Source organism: Amblyomma americanum, chromosome 4, assembly GCF_052857255.1.
Source record: "Amblyomma americanum isolate KBUSLIRL-KWMA chromosome 4, ASM5285725v1, whole genome shotgun sequence".
Classification (NCBI taxonomy): Eukaryota; Metazoa; Arthropoda; class Arachnida; order Ixodida; family Ixodidae; genus Amblyomma; species Amblyomma americanum.
The window spans coordinates 184,758,565-184,772,799 of record NC_135500.1 but is presented as its reverse complement, the minus strand read 5'-3'; the positions used below and the strand labels follow the sequence as shown (position 1 = coordinate 184,772,799).

At 44.5% G+C, this 14,235-nt stretch overlaps 1 protein-coding gene across 1 annotated transcript; it reads left to right on the top strand.

Annotated features, from left to right (window-relative positions):
* The first annotated feature begins 1,781 nt into the window (after window positions 1-1,781).
* On the top strand, window positions 1,782-13,256 carry LOC144130483 (DNA-binding protein RFX6-like). The gene is made up of 16 exons (XM_077664403.1): window positions 1,782-2,047; window positions 2,710-2,833; window positions 3,598-3,659; window positions 4,854-4,931; window positions 7,850-7,880; window positions 7,939-8,043; window positions 8,119-8,196; window positions 9,454-9,567; window positions 9,876-9,925; window positions 10,013-10,107; window positions 10,209-10,267; window positions 11,032-11,164; window positions 11,731-11,822; window positions 12,007-12,130; window positions 12,591-12,713; window positions 13,076-13,256. Exons 1-16 carry the CDS (start codon window positions 1,959-1,961, stop codon window positions 13,135-13,137), a joined length of 1,419 nt encoding a protein of 472 aa, XP_077520529.1. The 5' UTR covers window positions 1,782-1,958; the 3' UTR covers window positions 13,138-13,256.
* The last annotated feature ends 979 nt before the right edge of the window (window positions 13,257-14,235 follow it).

The following is a 14,235-nucleotide window of genomic DNA, read 5'->3' as shown; positions in this document are numbered from 1 at the left end:
CATACCACCGCACTTATTGTCTCGCCCCCCTCACTTGTTGAGTCCGAGGGAAAGAATGTTGTCTTCGAGGTAGCGCATAGCGTCGGCTGTGGTAAGGCGCGCTCTGGCCCGCTGACAGTTCCCTTGTCCTGGAATGTGCCCGGGAGGGCCGCCCCTGAAACCGCCACGCCAATTGGGGAGGATAAAGCCTGTTTCCCCGCGGCGGCGGCGGCGGGTCCGGTTGGGTCCGGTTGGGCTTAAACCCCTTCGTTCTGGTTGTCACTCTCAACGAGCATGGCTGGGTAATTGATGATGCCTGTCATCTGGGTCTCCGTCACGCCGCGCCGTCGAACGTGGAACCTCGTAGCACACACAAGGAATGTACCTCGTAGCACACACAAGGAATGTACCTCGTAGCACACAAGGAATGTCACAGTAGTGAAGTTAGAATCAACGCGGCACTTTCGAATGTTCAGTAAATCCCATTTATTGTCTACGGCCGCCGGAAGCAGCTGCTGTGAGTGCACGATGCATTTTGTAAATCAGATTTTGGAGCGATGGAGGAGACAGCCATGGTAGGAACCATATTTATATAGAATCTCTCGAAGCCCTCTAGCTTTCTCAAAATTATAATTTTAATAAACTCCCATTGAGTTACGTGGTTTTCGCTACTAAGAATGGTGTTTGGTACGTCATTGTTTCTTTTATTTACATAAATGACATTCCGAGTGTCCTGGAATCACCTGTAAAACAAATTCTTTGCCGGAATTTGCTTCATTTAGCTCGGGGTGCCGCAATGAAACTACAGATCAAAATGGACCGATGCCTGCAAGGTTTATGAAATGACGTTGTGGCAATCCAGGTTGAATGAAAGCATTCCTATAGTTCTTAGGCATTAGGAATATACTGACAGCTACGGGGTCAGCTGTCATTGAGTATAACGCGTTACACAGCACAGCGTAAACACTGGACATTTTTTTTTTTACGAACTGTCACTGATGTACACATATTGATTCGTTCATGTACCTATATTTCGCCCTGGGGACATTATTGTAAGGAGGTATGTTACACAAAAAGTGAAAGAAACACTGACGCAAAACACCAAGCAAAAAGAGGAAAAAATTATGGAGGTGCTTTATCATTTTTATCCGGTGACAATGCATTAACACTAGATCTCCTGGCTCTTAGTTGCTTCTCGTATATACTGACATGTGGCAGGAAGCCCTATTCGTGTACCAACCGTGGAAGGCGGTGGCAGGTGGCTCTTGCCACCAGTCAGGTGGCGGGTGAAAAATATGCACAGCACTACGCCCCTGGACGCCGGTCACTTTTTCTTTACCTTCCGGCCTCTCCCTCCTCTCCGCTACTAGTGGAGAGGAGGATTTTCTTCTCTCCACTTTACAACCTACCAAGCGTGGTACATTGCAGGTGGGAACTGTACACGACACTACGGCGCCGGGACGCGGACACTTTTAGAGCGCTAGCACCGACGTAGTTGCCAAAATATAGCATGTATGACGTCCAGTCTAGCACTTAACAGGACGGAAACGTGCAAAACTGGCGTCCGCATGGCGGGATATTTGTGGCCGAAAGGAAGCAAACTGACGAATGACCGCGGTTTGATTTCTGACGCACCTGGGCGTGGTCGTTTACGAGGCGATACGGGGGCGATTCTGCGGGCACTCCGCGGAAAACACGAATCGTTGTTCTTTTTAATGGACCACTTTGCAAGATGAGATAACGCTATCCGAGTTGCGACAAGACATCAAAGGAAGCGGCCGCCGCAGACCACAGAGGTTTTGCTGTATACATCAAAGGCGATCACTTTCGCTTGAGGAAAGTTGCACCTTTCTGACGTGAGCTGCCGACACGAAGAGAAAGGCCGCCCACTGCACACCGTTTAGCACAGGCAGATAAGTGCGCGGCGTTTGGTGCGTCCGTTCAGGACACGGCTTTTCAACGTGCTGAACTCAGCAACGATGAGTGGAGCTCGTGCCAAGAGGCCCAAGTCTTCGAAGCGGCGTAAAATAGCAAGCAACGATGTCCGGAACAAGGACACGTTGGAATGGTGAGTATTGCTCACATTCTATCTGTGCAGCTATGAATATCAAGGTTCTTACCTGTCTTCGCTCCTAGAGAAAGACTTCTTTCTTCCATGGTCTTCTTCACGGAAGGTTGTGAGAATATGCGAACTTAGCATCGAAGAGCTTTCGCTGACTCTGGTATTGTGCGCACACTGTAGCTGTTCTGTGCGACGACAGAATTGTAAGTTGAACGTGGTGGTACAAAATGACCGCACAGTTCACATGTGCAGTAGCTTACCAACACTTCATAAGTAGCCCCGTGTGCTGTGCGATGTCAGTGCACGTAAAAGAACCCCAGGTGGTCGTAATTTCCGGAGCCCTTCACTACAGCGTCCCTCATAGTCTGAGTCGCTTTGGGACGTTAAACCCCATAAACCAAACCAACCGCTTCATAAGTAGCACACGTTAACCACAAATCAAACGAGATGCATGCATACAAAATGGGTTTCTGTTTGCTGCGGAGCGTATAAGACAATCTTCATGGTGAATGAAATACGAAGTGAAGAGAATTCTCAGAAATAGTAATTTAATCTAACTTTCACGTCATTTTTGAATTCACGGCTGCTTTCTCGATTCTCACAGTTATAACCTAAAGTCCGGCGACTAACCATTCATGCGTGGCTAAAAGGCAACACAACTGGCGCAGGGTGTCGGCCAACTATACTGTGTCACCAGGTGTCTGCCTTCCGAGGTGCACCCTGTACCAGCACTACCTGGACTTCTGCCGCCGCAACGGCAAGCCGCCAATGGGAGCAGCAGCTTTCGGGAAAGTTAGGCCTGTTTTTTTTTTCTTTTTTTGCCTATCATTGCATTTCTGAGCGACGTGGCATCTTGCATTTTGCATACTAAAAGAATCATCCTCAACCAATCGGTCGGGCCGTTGGCTGGCAGTGGCGTTTTGATATAAAACACAATTTCGCAGGTTTTATTCCGGCCTTCGGTGACCACATTTCGTAAAAGCCAAGTTGCACAAGCGTGCACGTACAGAGATTCGTTCGGGTGCATGTTAAAGAACTCCAGGTGGTAGAAATAGATCCATTGCTCTTCCCTAACTATCTTAACTGCGCTCTGCGCCATTTTCACAAGAATTAATGTCGCTTCGGCTACACTGTCGCTTCGGCTACAGCTCGCCTGCAACGCTGTCGCATGCGGCCTGACCCTCCTGCTCTAACTGCCTTCACCCTATGCCAATCTGGAGCACTGTTTCTTTCACTCCGAACTCCCTTCTTACCCTCTCTCACCCACCCCCCTCCCTCCTACCTTCCTCCCTTGAGTACATGGCTGGTGTAGGCCAACTGGACGACCAGCATGCTCTGGGGCTCCATGAGAAGGATATTTTGAGCGCTTAATATGTCGCTCTTTAATAAAGTGCTTCTCTCTCTTTAAAAACACACAGAATTCATCCATGCAATGGCTAAAGAGAGCGCTGCCTGCGCTTCGTTACAATATCGAAACATATAAATTCAGGTGCTGTGCTGTCGTAAGCGGCCTTTTCTCTTTGTTGTCGGTTCAATAGCGTTCTACTCCCGTGCAGCTCATACGGCAAAAGTTCCCAGGAATCACTACCAGGAGACTCGGAACGAGGGGACAATCGAGGTAATGCTGTTCTCCGATTTAAGTCTTGAATGTTGTTAAGAAGAGGACTCTTATATACAGGGTGATTTTTTTTTTGCATTTACACCTTTTTATTTCAAAAGCTGTGAGATATACGTCGGTGCGGTTTGTGCAGGTGGACTGTACAGCAAAGCAGACATTATGTACCTGGTATGAATAAATAATTAGGCGATAAATTACCTAAATAAATAATATTTTAGTCTTGATTTTATGAGGCAAGGTTGTACAGCGAAATTACGCCAGTTTTCATCGAAGGTGAATACTGTTTTTTAAATATTCCTAGTCGGCAACGTGGTGAGAAATACGGAACGTCCAAAATGCGCATTTCAAAGCTCGTTGAGTTGGTTTCCTCGCATAGCATATTTGCGAAATTGCGTGGCGCGCATTTCTTATGCATCATATACGGACACCGTTTGTGAATTTGGTGGTGGAGAAGCAATTAACTTCATTTCGGCGATTGTGGCGTGCGCAGCGACGCCAGTATATAAATGTTAAATGCGGGAAAGCCAACTCAACGAGCTTTCAAATGCGCATTTTTGACGTCCAATATTTCGAGCCACATCGCTGTTTATGATTTCAAAACAAGGCTAACCGTCGATGCTGATGGCCTTCATTTCGCGATCAAACCTTGCACCCTAAATAAAAGGAGCTTATTAAATAATTTTAGCTAAAAATGATCAAATTATTTATCCATATCAGGTACATTATGTCCGTCTTGTTGCACAATTCGTCGGCACAGAACGCACCGGCGTATCTGTGTCATAGTTTTTATAATGAATGTCTGTAAACGGTAAACAAAATCACCCTGTATAAGCTGTGTAACGAAATAATGCGTTTTGAAATGAAGGTACAGCGCCCGTCAAAAGTATACAGCCGAACGGGTTTCCTTCTGTGCTGTTTAGCGGGGCTCCCTAGAAAATCACAGTCCAAAGCTTGGGAGGATTGAGGACGCGAAGACATTCCCCTTTCGGTAGGTTACGGTCACTGAGGATCAATAACGGGGCACACAGCAGGCCTCACAAGCAAACTCTTTGAGCCATATACTTCTGACGGAGGAGGGGGTGGGGGGCACATCTTATATGTTTTGAATTCGACTTTACACTATTGTGGAGCTCTGCTTGCGTAAAGTAAGCAATAGCAAAAAAAGCTAAAATATGCGCGCGTTGGATCATGCAGGTATCATTACTACGGCATAGGCCTAAAGCCGTCATCGTTTTACTACGACCAGGTGTACTGTGGAAAAGATATTACCAGGTGAGAATTGACATGATTCGGTGCTTGTAAAGTGTTGTGACTTCGCAAAGAACGGCATCGATGGGCTGTTAGTCAATATACCGGACATTATTTGCATGTTCCATCCCGGCAGCTCTGTTGAGTAAAAATGTTGCATTACGGTGCGTAGCACATGTTCAATTAGACGAGACCATTTTTGTAGAATGTGGGACTCACGTTTTCTGGACGGTATACCTCCATGTTGCCATGAGTTAAATTACAGCTACTATGGAGTGAAATTTGTAGTGCTGTGCGAATATTGAAACATTTGAATAGCGAGTCGAATGTTGTCACGAAGTGGTAACTGCAGTCCGGAGAGCAGAAAGGCTGCGAAAGTGGTTTCTAAACAAAACCCTTTATTTGCGATGACTTGCGCCCACAATGGACTAAATCACTCGGCGGCGGCGTAGCAACAAGCGTGCTCGGCGGCCGTCGAACAGAATGCCCGCCGCTGTCAGCCGGGCTCAATTTAATGCTGACAGCGAACTTGGGAGATAAAGCGTGCAAATTCATTAGAACATTCTGCAACAGCGTAGAACCAGTTCTGCCTGGATGCGATCAATCGAGATAAACCTGGTCGCGTCTTGCATCGCAAACAAAGCGATAAAGCAGCGTGCCGGCAGCTTTGAAAAATGAACAAACAAACAGCGCAAATATTCGCAGCAATATATTCCTATTCGATTTTCGATTCATCGAATGTACCAAATTGTGCATGTCCAAAATTATTTGAAACGAATCGAATATGTTTTTAAGTTTTTGAATAATTTTCGAATAATTTGCACGATGCTCGAATAAGGCATGCCGTAATTTCCTTCGACGGCTGTTTAAAAAAAGTCACAATTCGTTTATGAGTTTCTAACGCTAAGGACCCTGCGTTAGTTGGCCTATGCTCGCGGAGGAATAGAGATATATTAGAGTTAATTTATTAGAGTCGGTGCACTTATATAACATCGCATCGGTGACCTAGTGGTTACCACGTCTGTTTCGTGTTCAGTAGGTGCTTGGCTCGTGTATTGGAGCCGCATTTAAAATTTGTACTGGTGGGTGCCCAAAGGCAAAGTCTTACGCACGGCTATACTGAGTTCGTATGAGGGAGATGCGTTTTTACCAGTGGATACCATGAGGTGCATTTCCCCTGGTGTGCTGTGCGGATGGCGCCCCGCCGGGCATCCCCGCTGGACCATTAAAAGCGGCAATCATTTTTGCTGTTGTTGACCTCAGTAGAATGATGATGATGATGCCCTCAAGTTTAGTGTAGTAGACAATCATCGAAGCTATCCTTGTTCGTCTTCAGTCGTCGGAGGTCACCTTCGTCTTCCTCCCCGTGAACGCGAAGAAATGGAGACATATATTAAAGTTGATAAATTAGCGGGGATAATATAACCATTCGGACGCCGAAACGGAGACCTCGGAGCATTTGCCTCGTAATCAACAGGTCCTGGCAGATGATGGAGATGCTGGTTACCGGTGGACTGCACCGGTGTGTGCAGCCGGAGGGCGACTTCCAGATGGGGCACTCGCTACCCGGTGGGTGCCCGGCAGCGGACTGTGCGGACGCGGTAGAAGGCACACATTTGAGCAAACGGCTAAAAACAGCCAACGCTGTAAAACAAGGCTCACTCGAACGCCACACAGCTTGCTGTCGCGATCGGTCTGAGCGCGGTGGAGGACTCAGCGTCGTGAAGCTCTCCATTTGAGTCGCGGCGCTCATAATGCTGATTCATGGCCTCCAATACTGGGTGACCTGGCACGGCCCCGGATTCCTCAGGTTCAGCTAACCCTGCCTTGATGCCCGGTCACAGAGGCCATGGCTCATAAGTAGCAAAAGGTCACCTTCCGATACGTATAACATCACCATTACCAGGAACTCGGGACAATACCCAGCCACTGCCGCTAAGCCTAGCGGCATATCCTATATCCCTTCAATGGCAGCCACTTGGTCATTCTTGCGTCATGGCTGACGTCAACGCGCCATTTTTAAGTGTACGAACTCATGCGCCACGTGGTGGCAGCCATGACAACTTGAAGTGCTTGTCCCTAATTTCTGGTAATTATATTGTTAATACAGTACTGACTTCGTGTTGCGTATCCCCTAGGGAAGGTAAGTACTACGTCTTTTGTCAGCTGTAGCTATAACTCTATAGGTTACACCCGCTAGCGCTTCGCCGTTTCGCACCACTGTCGTTTTGTACAATTATTCGCACAAGTAGTCAATATATGTGAAAATATTCAATTTGTATTCCATTCGGTTTTTAGCAGCGTTATTTGTACTGGATTCGGCAATAATGCTACAATGTTCTTATTCGACTGGACTGTGGAAATGTGCAATTCGCGCACCCCTAGAAATTTGCACGCAATGAAAGAAGAAAATGGAGCGAGATGGGATAAAAGAGTGCCTAAAACTGGACATTCTCACTACGTGGGAGTGGCCAAGACACAGGCGGTGAATTGCAGGAGACAGGATCGTGTTGAGGGAGAAAAAAATAATTATAATAGGTTCTTGTCTGACAGATTGGGCGGCGGAAGTGTAGGGGGTCCTTATTTGAGGAATTTGATGCCAACAACAATCTAAAACTGCCGAGCAAAGCTGTTCACATAGCGCTAAACGCCATTTGGGCTAGTGACAATAACACGAGGAGTTCCATGCACTGCCCGCATCTAAAGTAACCTTTCAACTAAAACTGTACGTTTAATTACTCCCTCGTTGCTTAAATATGTTTAATATGTGCTTTTATGCATTGGGTCAGTCACTATCGTAAAAAATGCGCCACCAAACTTTTGAAGAAAAAGCTAATATAGATATGAATATAAACATGAAAACAAAGAATACAGTGTTCTCAAACATCGTGCATTCGCCTTAACTTGGGGACTTTTTTGACATACTTTTTTTTCTGTTCAAGATTTTCAGGCCAGAAAGCCAAATGCGTTGAGGTAAGACTCGAGCAATCCTGGCCGCAAACGACAGTGCCGATTTATGTTCACTCACCAGGACGAGGAAGTCAAGACATCGGCGCCTGGCATCAGCCACCAGAAATGGATTTTCATTCCAGATTTTCACGATTTGAAAACCACCAATACTGCTAATTTGACAAAGGTATATACAAATAGAAGTGGCGATATGCCAGCAGGATTTCACTCAACGGATCACTTTTCATTAATCTCATTACAGATGGAAAGCTTTCTTTCCATGTACCGCGCCCACTGTTGCAGCCTCCTCGATTCCATGGTGATCGCCAACTTCAAGGCAGTGAGCTGCGTTCTATTTTCTCTATTTTTCCAACTTACCAACTTATGTACTATTTAGCGGCCGTTCAAGGCAGGACATCCCGAATAAAAGAGATATCAGCCAGCTTTCTTTTTTCTTTAGAATGGTTGGAGTTACCAGGAAACGATGTGTGGCACATGAGTCACTAGGCAGTTGAAGCACTGAAATGTGGTGTAGGTGCAGTTTTAAAGGGTAGATAGGACCCCGACATGCAAACAGAGGAGATGGCTCATGGGAAGGGGGAGTGACGCGCCTGGTACCCCTCGCCCTATTAACACTCCTGATGTGTGGGGATGTGGGAACTGTATGCTTTTGTGTGCACTTGTTGTTTTTTTGGGATAAAGCGCTTCGGATACAGAGGAGTCACATCTGTAGATTCTTTGAGTTAAAATGGTGCTGACTGCGGCATACACTGAATCCAGTGCCAGACCCTAGAAAAGAAAGTAAGATGTTTTAACTAGCAAGGTAGTTAACTGGAATATATTGGTAGACTTTAGAACTATTACGGTTAGGCGCGCCATTGTATTTTGAGATTAATAGCTCGCCCTTAATAATAGATTTTCAAAATTCGACTGGAGCAGAAAACCCAAACTGGCGTTCAGAAGCATGCACGCAGCGAGCTCCTCAAGCGCACTTCACTGGGACGCACGATAGAAAGCACCTGACGTGCACTCCACAATGTTTCTTGCGCTTAACCATTATAAAAATGGTCTATAGATAGTCTATAGACTTCTACTAGTCTCTATTGTCTTCCTAAAGATATTTCTTTTTGTCTACTCACAGTCTACAGAAGCCAGTCTACAGAAAAAAATCTACCAAAAGTGCATGACCATAAGTATAGATTGTGTATAGACTATCTATAGGATTTGTATTGCCTATAGACTTCTCTAGGGTTTGTCTATAGATAGTCTATAGACTTTATATACAGAAGTCTCTGGAGAGTCTATAGACTGCCTAAAGAAGTTTTTATAAGGGTTGTAGCTGTGGTTTTGGTTTCCGAACAGTGGTTGTGTTCTCACATTAAAATATATTCTATTCAATTTTAATTAACAACACAGAACAACATGTGTGACTTGCCCCAAAAAGTACCGCACTGAACTTGCGTAAAACCTGTTCTTAAACATAATATTCATGTCCGACACAACCCTGTACAATGCGTGTTTGCATCCAACTGCGCCTGTAACACAATACAGTTCGCGCAGGCGTTCCCAGTGAACTTCAATGATTTCTCTTTTAAAGGTGCACGATATGGTACTTCACTTCTGGGGCAGCCTTCAAGGGGCCTTTTTGCCATTGCTGCATGTCGAATTGGTGTCCGACGTTATTGCTGTATGGGACGACTACTTATATGCGGTGAGTCGTTACGGGCTCTCATGCTGTTTCTTATGAAAGCCCTTAGATATCAGAGAAAATTCAACATAATTTTAATGCAAATAAAGAAGTACACACATGGCATCTAGTTATGTGTGTCTTCATTTGCTGGTTATATCAACTAATATAATAACTTGTAAAATGTATTTATGTCGCGAAACTGATAAGAAACAGAAAACAATACTGTAAATCTTTATGTACGATTTAGTACTTCGTTAGTACTTCAGGAAAATAAATGTTTGCTGCAGAAGGCCCACATGACATGGCGCTTTTCGCATTTGTCTGTGCAGGCGATGCAGGAAATCTTGATCCCCAGAGAGATCCAGGAGCTACCGGAAAGGTATTCTCTCTGCGTTCCTTGTCTGTTGCTGTTATACCACGAAAAAAAATGCAGTTATGCGGTGCGCTTTGCTTCCTTGGCCACCAGTTTTCAACGGGAGCTCAGCTGCCTTATAACTGAAGTTCCCAAGTGGCTTTGCAGTGCTATGCCGGCTTCCCAGCTTCTGCAGACGAAGATCAGAGGCAGGTGGAGGTCTAGTGGTCGTTTGAAAAATATGTTTTAAGCACTTTCGCTTGCTTGACACCTTGGTTTATTTTTCTTACCTTTTCCTGCTCTGCTATAGTGCTTCAAGAGTGGACCAAAGTTTTCAAGCGGCAGATATCGTTCACTAAGATTGCACAGGTAAAGTCTTGCTCCCTACAAGAAATAATATGCATTCTAAGCAAACTTATCCTTGAAAAGAAACTAGTCAAACACACTAAGGACAAGACAACGGAGGCCTACGCACTGTACTTAACTGAAGCAAATATCTCCTGCAGCAAGATCTAAAAAGCATGCGAAGCGTAGCTAACAGTAATCAACCGACAATGATAAAGGGACGTCGATAAAAACAGCACAAAACTGTGAAAAGAGCTAGAAACACCTAACGATGTACGCCTAACATTTTTCTGAAAAATGTTCTGGGTGTCACTTCTCTGCCTAAATTAGGATGTGCGATGAAAACAGTAGAATGGAGTTTCTACTAAGGCATTTTGCGTCCCTTGGCACTGAAGTAGTCCCTTGAAATGTTACAACACGGACAGCTTCTGCTGCAAAAAGTATTCTGTTCATGATAATTCTGGGAGCAGATACCTCTTCTCACATCATTTTATGTGAATCGAATATGCAGGAAATTTGTGCAAGTATATCAGCTGCAGAAGGCTTCTTGAGATGTCGTCAATAGAAGCAGGCAATTACTGCAAGCAAGTTGTAAGGGAGGGGACCGACGTAAAATGCGGTTACTCAGATAACGGTAACAGCTGAATATTTTTGAGCAACACTAATTGTTCGGGAATATCTCATTGTGTTCCCGATTATATGGTTATTTATTGTTCAGTAATCGCGTATAAGAAGCGGCAAGAGCATTTACGGTTGGTCAAGTTAGCCGCGTGCTTCTTTCCTCACAGTCCTGCCGAACTGTGCTCTCGAACGCGTGCCACACGCAGAACATGCTGGAGGATCTGAGCAAGCTTAACATCGATGAAACCGCCGAGGAAGCCTTCAGTTGCCTTCAAAATGGCAAAACCGCTTCTGACATGGGCAAGATACCGACCCCTTTCACACTAAAATTGCTCTTGTGTGTCGTTCTTGTTTTTACTGAAACATATTTTAAAAGCGAAAAAGTGACAATGACACTTCAGCAACGAAGGCAGCCGCAAAAAATAGGATAGAAAAAAACGAAAAAAAAAACAAATATACTTGAATGTACACTTTCAGGAACAATACGCAGCACTGAGTATAGAATTAAATAACTAATAAAGTGCAACGCCACATTCATTACATACATTTTTGTAAAGGCTTCATGTCGCACTATTCGTTTTAATTCAGTACACAACACTTTATTCACGCTATTTTATTAATAAAATAGCAATAACAGTGTTGTGCTACTGTTTCGTCAGTGGGTGTGGTGATCACTTCGCGAACCCACGTTAAGTATCTTAATGTTCTTTCTGACATGTGCTCTAACGATTAAACATGGTGAAGCTGCTTGCCTAATTAGGTGCTATAGGCGCGCACATACGTGTCGTAATAATTTGCTAAAGTGAATTGTACAGAACATATATGAATGACTGCGTTAAGCTCTGACTTCAAGCATAACTTTTCAGGAGTCGCTGAGCTGCTTTCATTGCTTAAGAAGCACGCCTCTGTCGAAGATCTAACTGAGTGGATGGACATGGCTCTTGACAACGCTGCCATGGTGAGTTCGGTGCTTTCAAGCATGGTGTGTTTTGAGATATCATGGAAGGAACTCCTTTCACGTACGGTGCACTGCTCATGGGTTATTCGAAGTTTTGTCACAGTGCACAAATCTGTTTCGCGATGCGGTTATCTTGATTTAAATGCAGGATTACCACTTTCTGCGTCTTTCATGTCACCAAAAGGAGGCTGGTTCAGAAAACACGAAGCATGACCGCAGCGTTGTCTACAGAGACTTCCTACTTTCTTGGATGCTGCTTTTTTCGGCCATCATGAGACACTTGACTCTGTCCAGGGCGCAGAGCTTTGGTGAGCTGCAGACACGAATCAGCTTTTACCATATCTTCTTCCTTCCCACCCAAGTGTCATATACCTTACAGATGATTCCGCAGGGAAATTCGTACCATGCTCATAAATTAAGCATCCACTCATGCCGCAGATCGAACAGGCGCCGTGATTATTAATATTCTTTTTTCATTCTCATTCTTAATTTTCTCTTTTATCACTGTCAGCTGCTGGCTGTGACATCAGGCCGATAACAAACGAGTCAAGCACTATCACCTCTTGCATCAGAGGCAGGGGTGCTTAATTCCGAAGAGGGAAAAAAAAGATATATGAGGGGCAGTACAATAAAGCACGCTTTCGGTTTTTTTTTCTATCTTGCAAAAATTGGCTAGTGCACATTTCATGGCACGGCAACGATATTTTCATGGCCTCGAGCAGGGGACACTATAGCAGTTTAAACGAAAATACTTTTGCACGTATGCAGGTCACGTTCACATGCTGCGAGTGATGATAGAAGAATATATGCTGCTGGCCTTCGAAACTTCCGTGAGCAAAGAAGCCAGATTACAGAGACAAGAAAAGCTTCTGGCGTATGCCAAGAATCCAGGTAAGAAGGCTGCGTGATGGCTCAGAACAGGCGTTCTAAACGTTAGTTTTTGCCATGAGTTTGATTTTCCGTCCAGTTTTGAGTAGCGTATACATTATTAAAATCCAGGTCTAGAGTCTAGAGCACTACCACGCAGCTGTGGTTATGCGCGCCGCTAGCATATTTATTTCGTATTGCGTAATATATCTGAAGTGCACGGACACGAAGAACTACTACATCGTGGCGCCTTATTCACGCAATAGACGCACTTGAACCTGACAAAGCAGTTTATTCACGCGTATTTACTTAAGTGCGACAGGCTTGCAAGACATATGCTAAACCAAGTGTGTTAAAATTTAATTTCGATTGCTTTGCTGTTCCAGATGGTTTGCGAACAAGACTGAAGGAATCATACGCAACTTTGAGTTCTCAGCGGTCGTGGTAAGCGCGCCTCAGCGACCAAAAATAATCTTATCATCAGCACAACTTGCACAAAATGCAAAAGTGTCTCAACACTGTGGAAGACATTTTATACGGTACTGCATCGTTAATAAACTCTATAGATACTGCCTGCCAAAAACTACTTGTCCTGACCAGTCAGTTCTTTCTAATAATTTTGATAATACACAGCAATAATCGAGTAGAAGGATATTCGGTTCGCTAATCGAAATTTTCGAATATTTCGCACCCTTAATAATATGGTATGCAAGGAATAGGAAGAAACTCAGAATTTTTAGCCTTGTTTTCTATAGCCGATACGGGCCGTGGTAAAAACGGGCGAATGTAGTGATTCCATCGCGAGTTCCCGTTTTAATGCGGCAATGCATTTAACGGCTACTTTCTCGCCTCTCCTTGTCCGCACATTTTGTCCGCCTGTTCATCCGCACACCTAGAAACCACTCGACTATCTCCGCAAGGTTGGTGGCAATATTTTTATTCATGGCAGCAAGAGCGCGGTGGAACACGGGCTGCTGTCTACCGTTAATATCAGCTTGCTCAACTTTTTTCGCTACTCAATATTTCTAACCGGTATTTCTGTCTACGTACCTAAACCACCGGTTACTTAGCGGATATTTCACATAGTTATTTATTTATTTATTCTTTTTTTACAATACTCCTACAGATCCACTCAGGGGTATTACATAAGAGGCCAGCAACTGATGCACTCTCAGTTAACACACAATACAGAACGGCAGACCTACAGAGATGATATATAAGCATAAATTGCATCCAAATCATCAACAGACACAAAGTTACTTGGCAGCTCATTCCGGAGTTTAATAGCTGAAAACAGAAGTGAGAATATGAACAAGTTAGGAGTGCAAAGTGGCATATATACTTTGAAGAGATAATCAGTGCGTTGATAGGTACGTGAAGCAAGGCGGAACTGTTCGCGTCGGTATGTAGAAGTGCTGTTCTAGAGTTTTAAGAAGTGTACTGAACTAAATAAATGCGCCTTCGTTGCTCACCTGTTAGCTGTGATCATTCGAAAAGACAAATTATGTCGACAGACAAGTCAAGAACAAAAGGGAAAGCAAGAAAG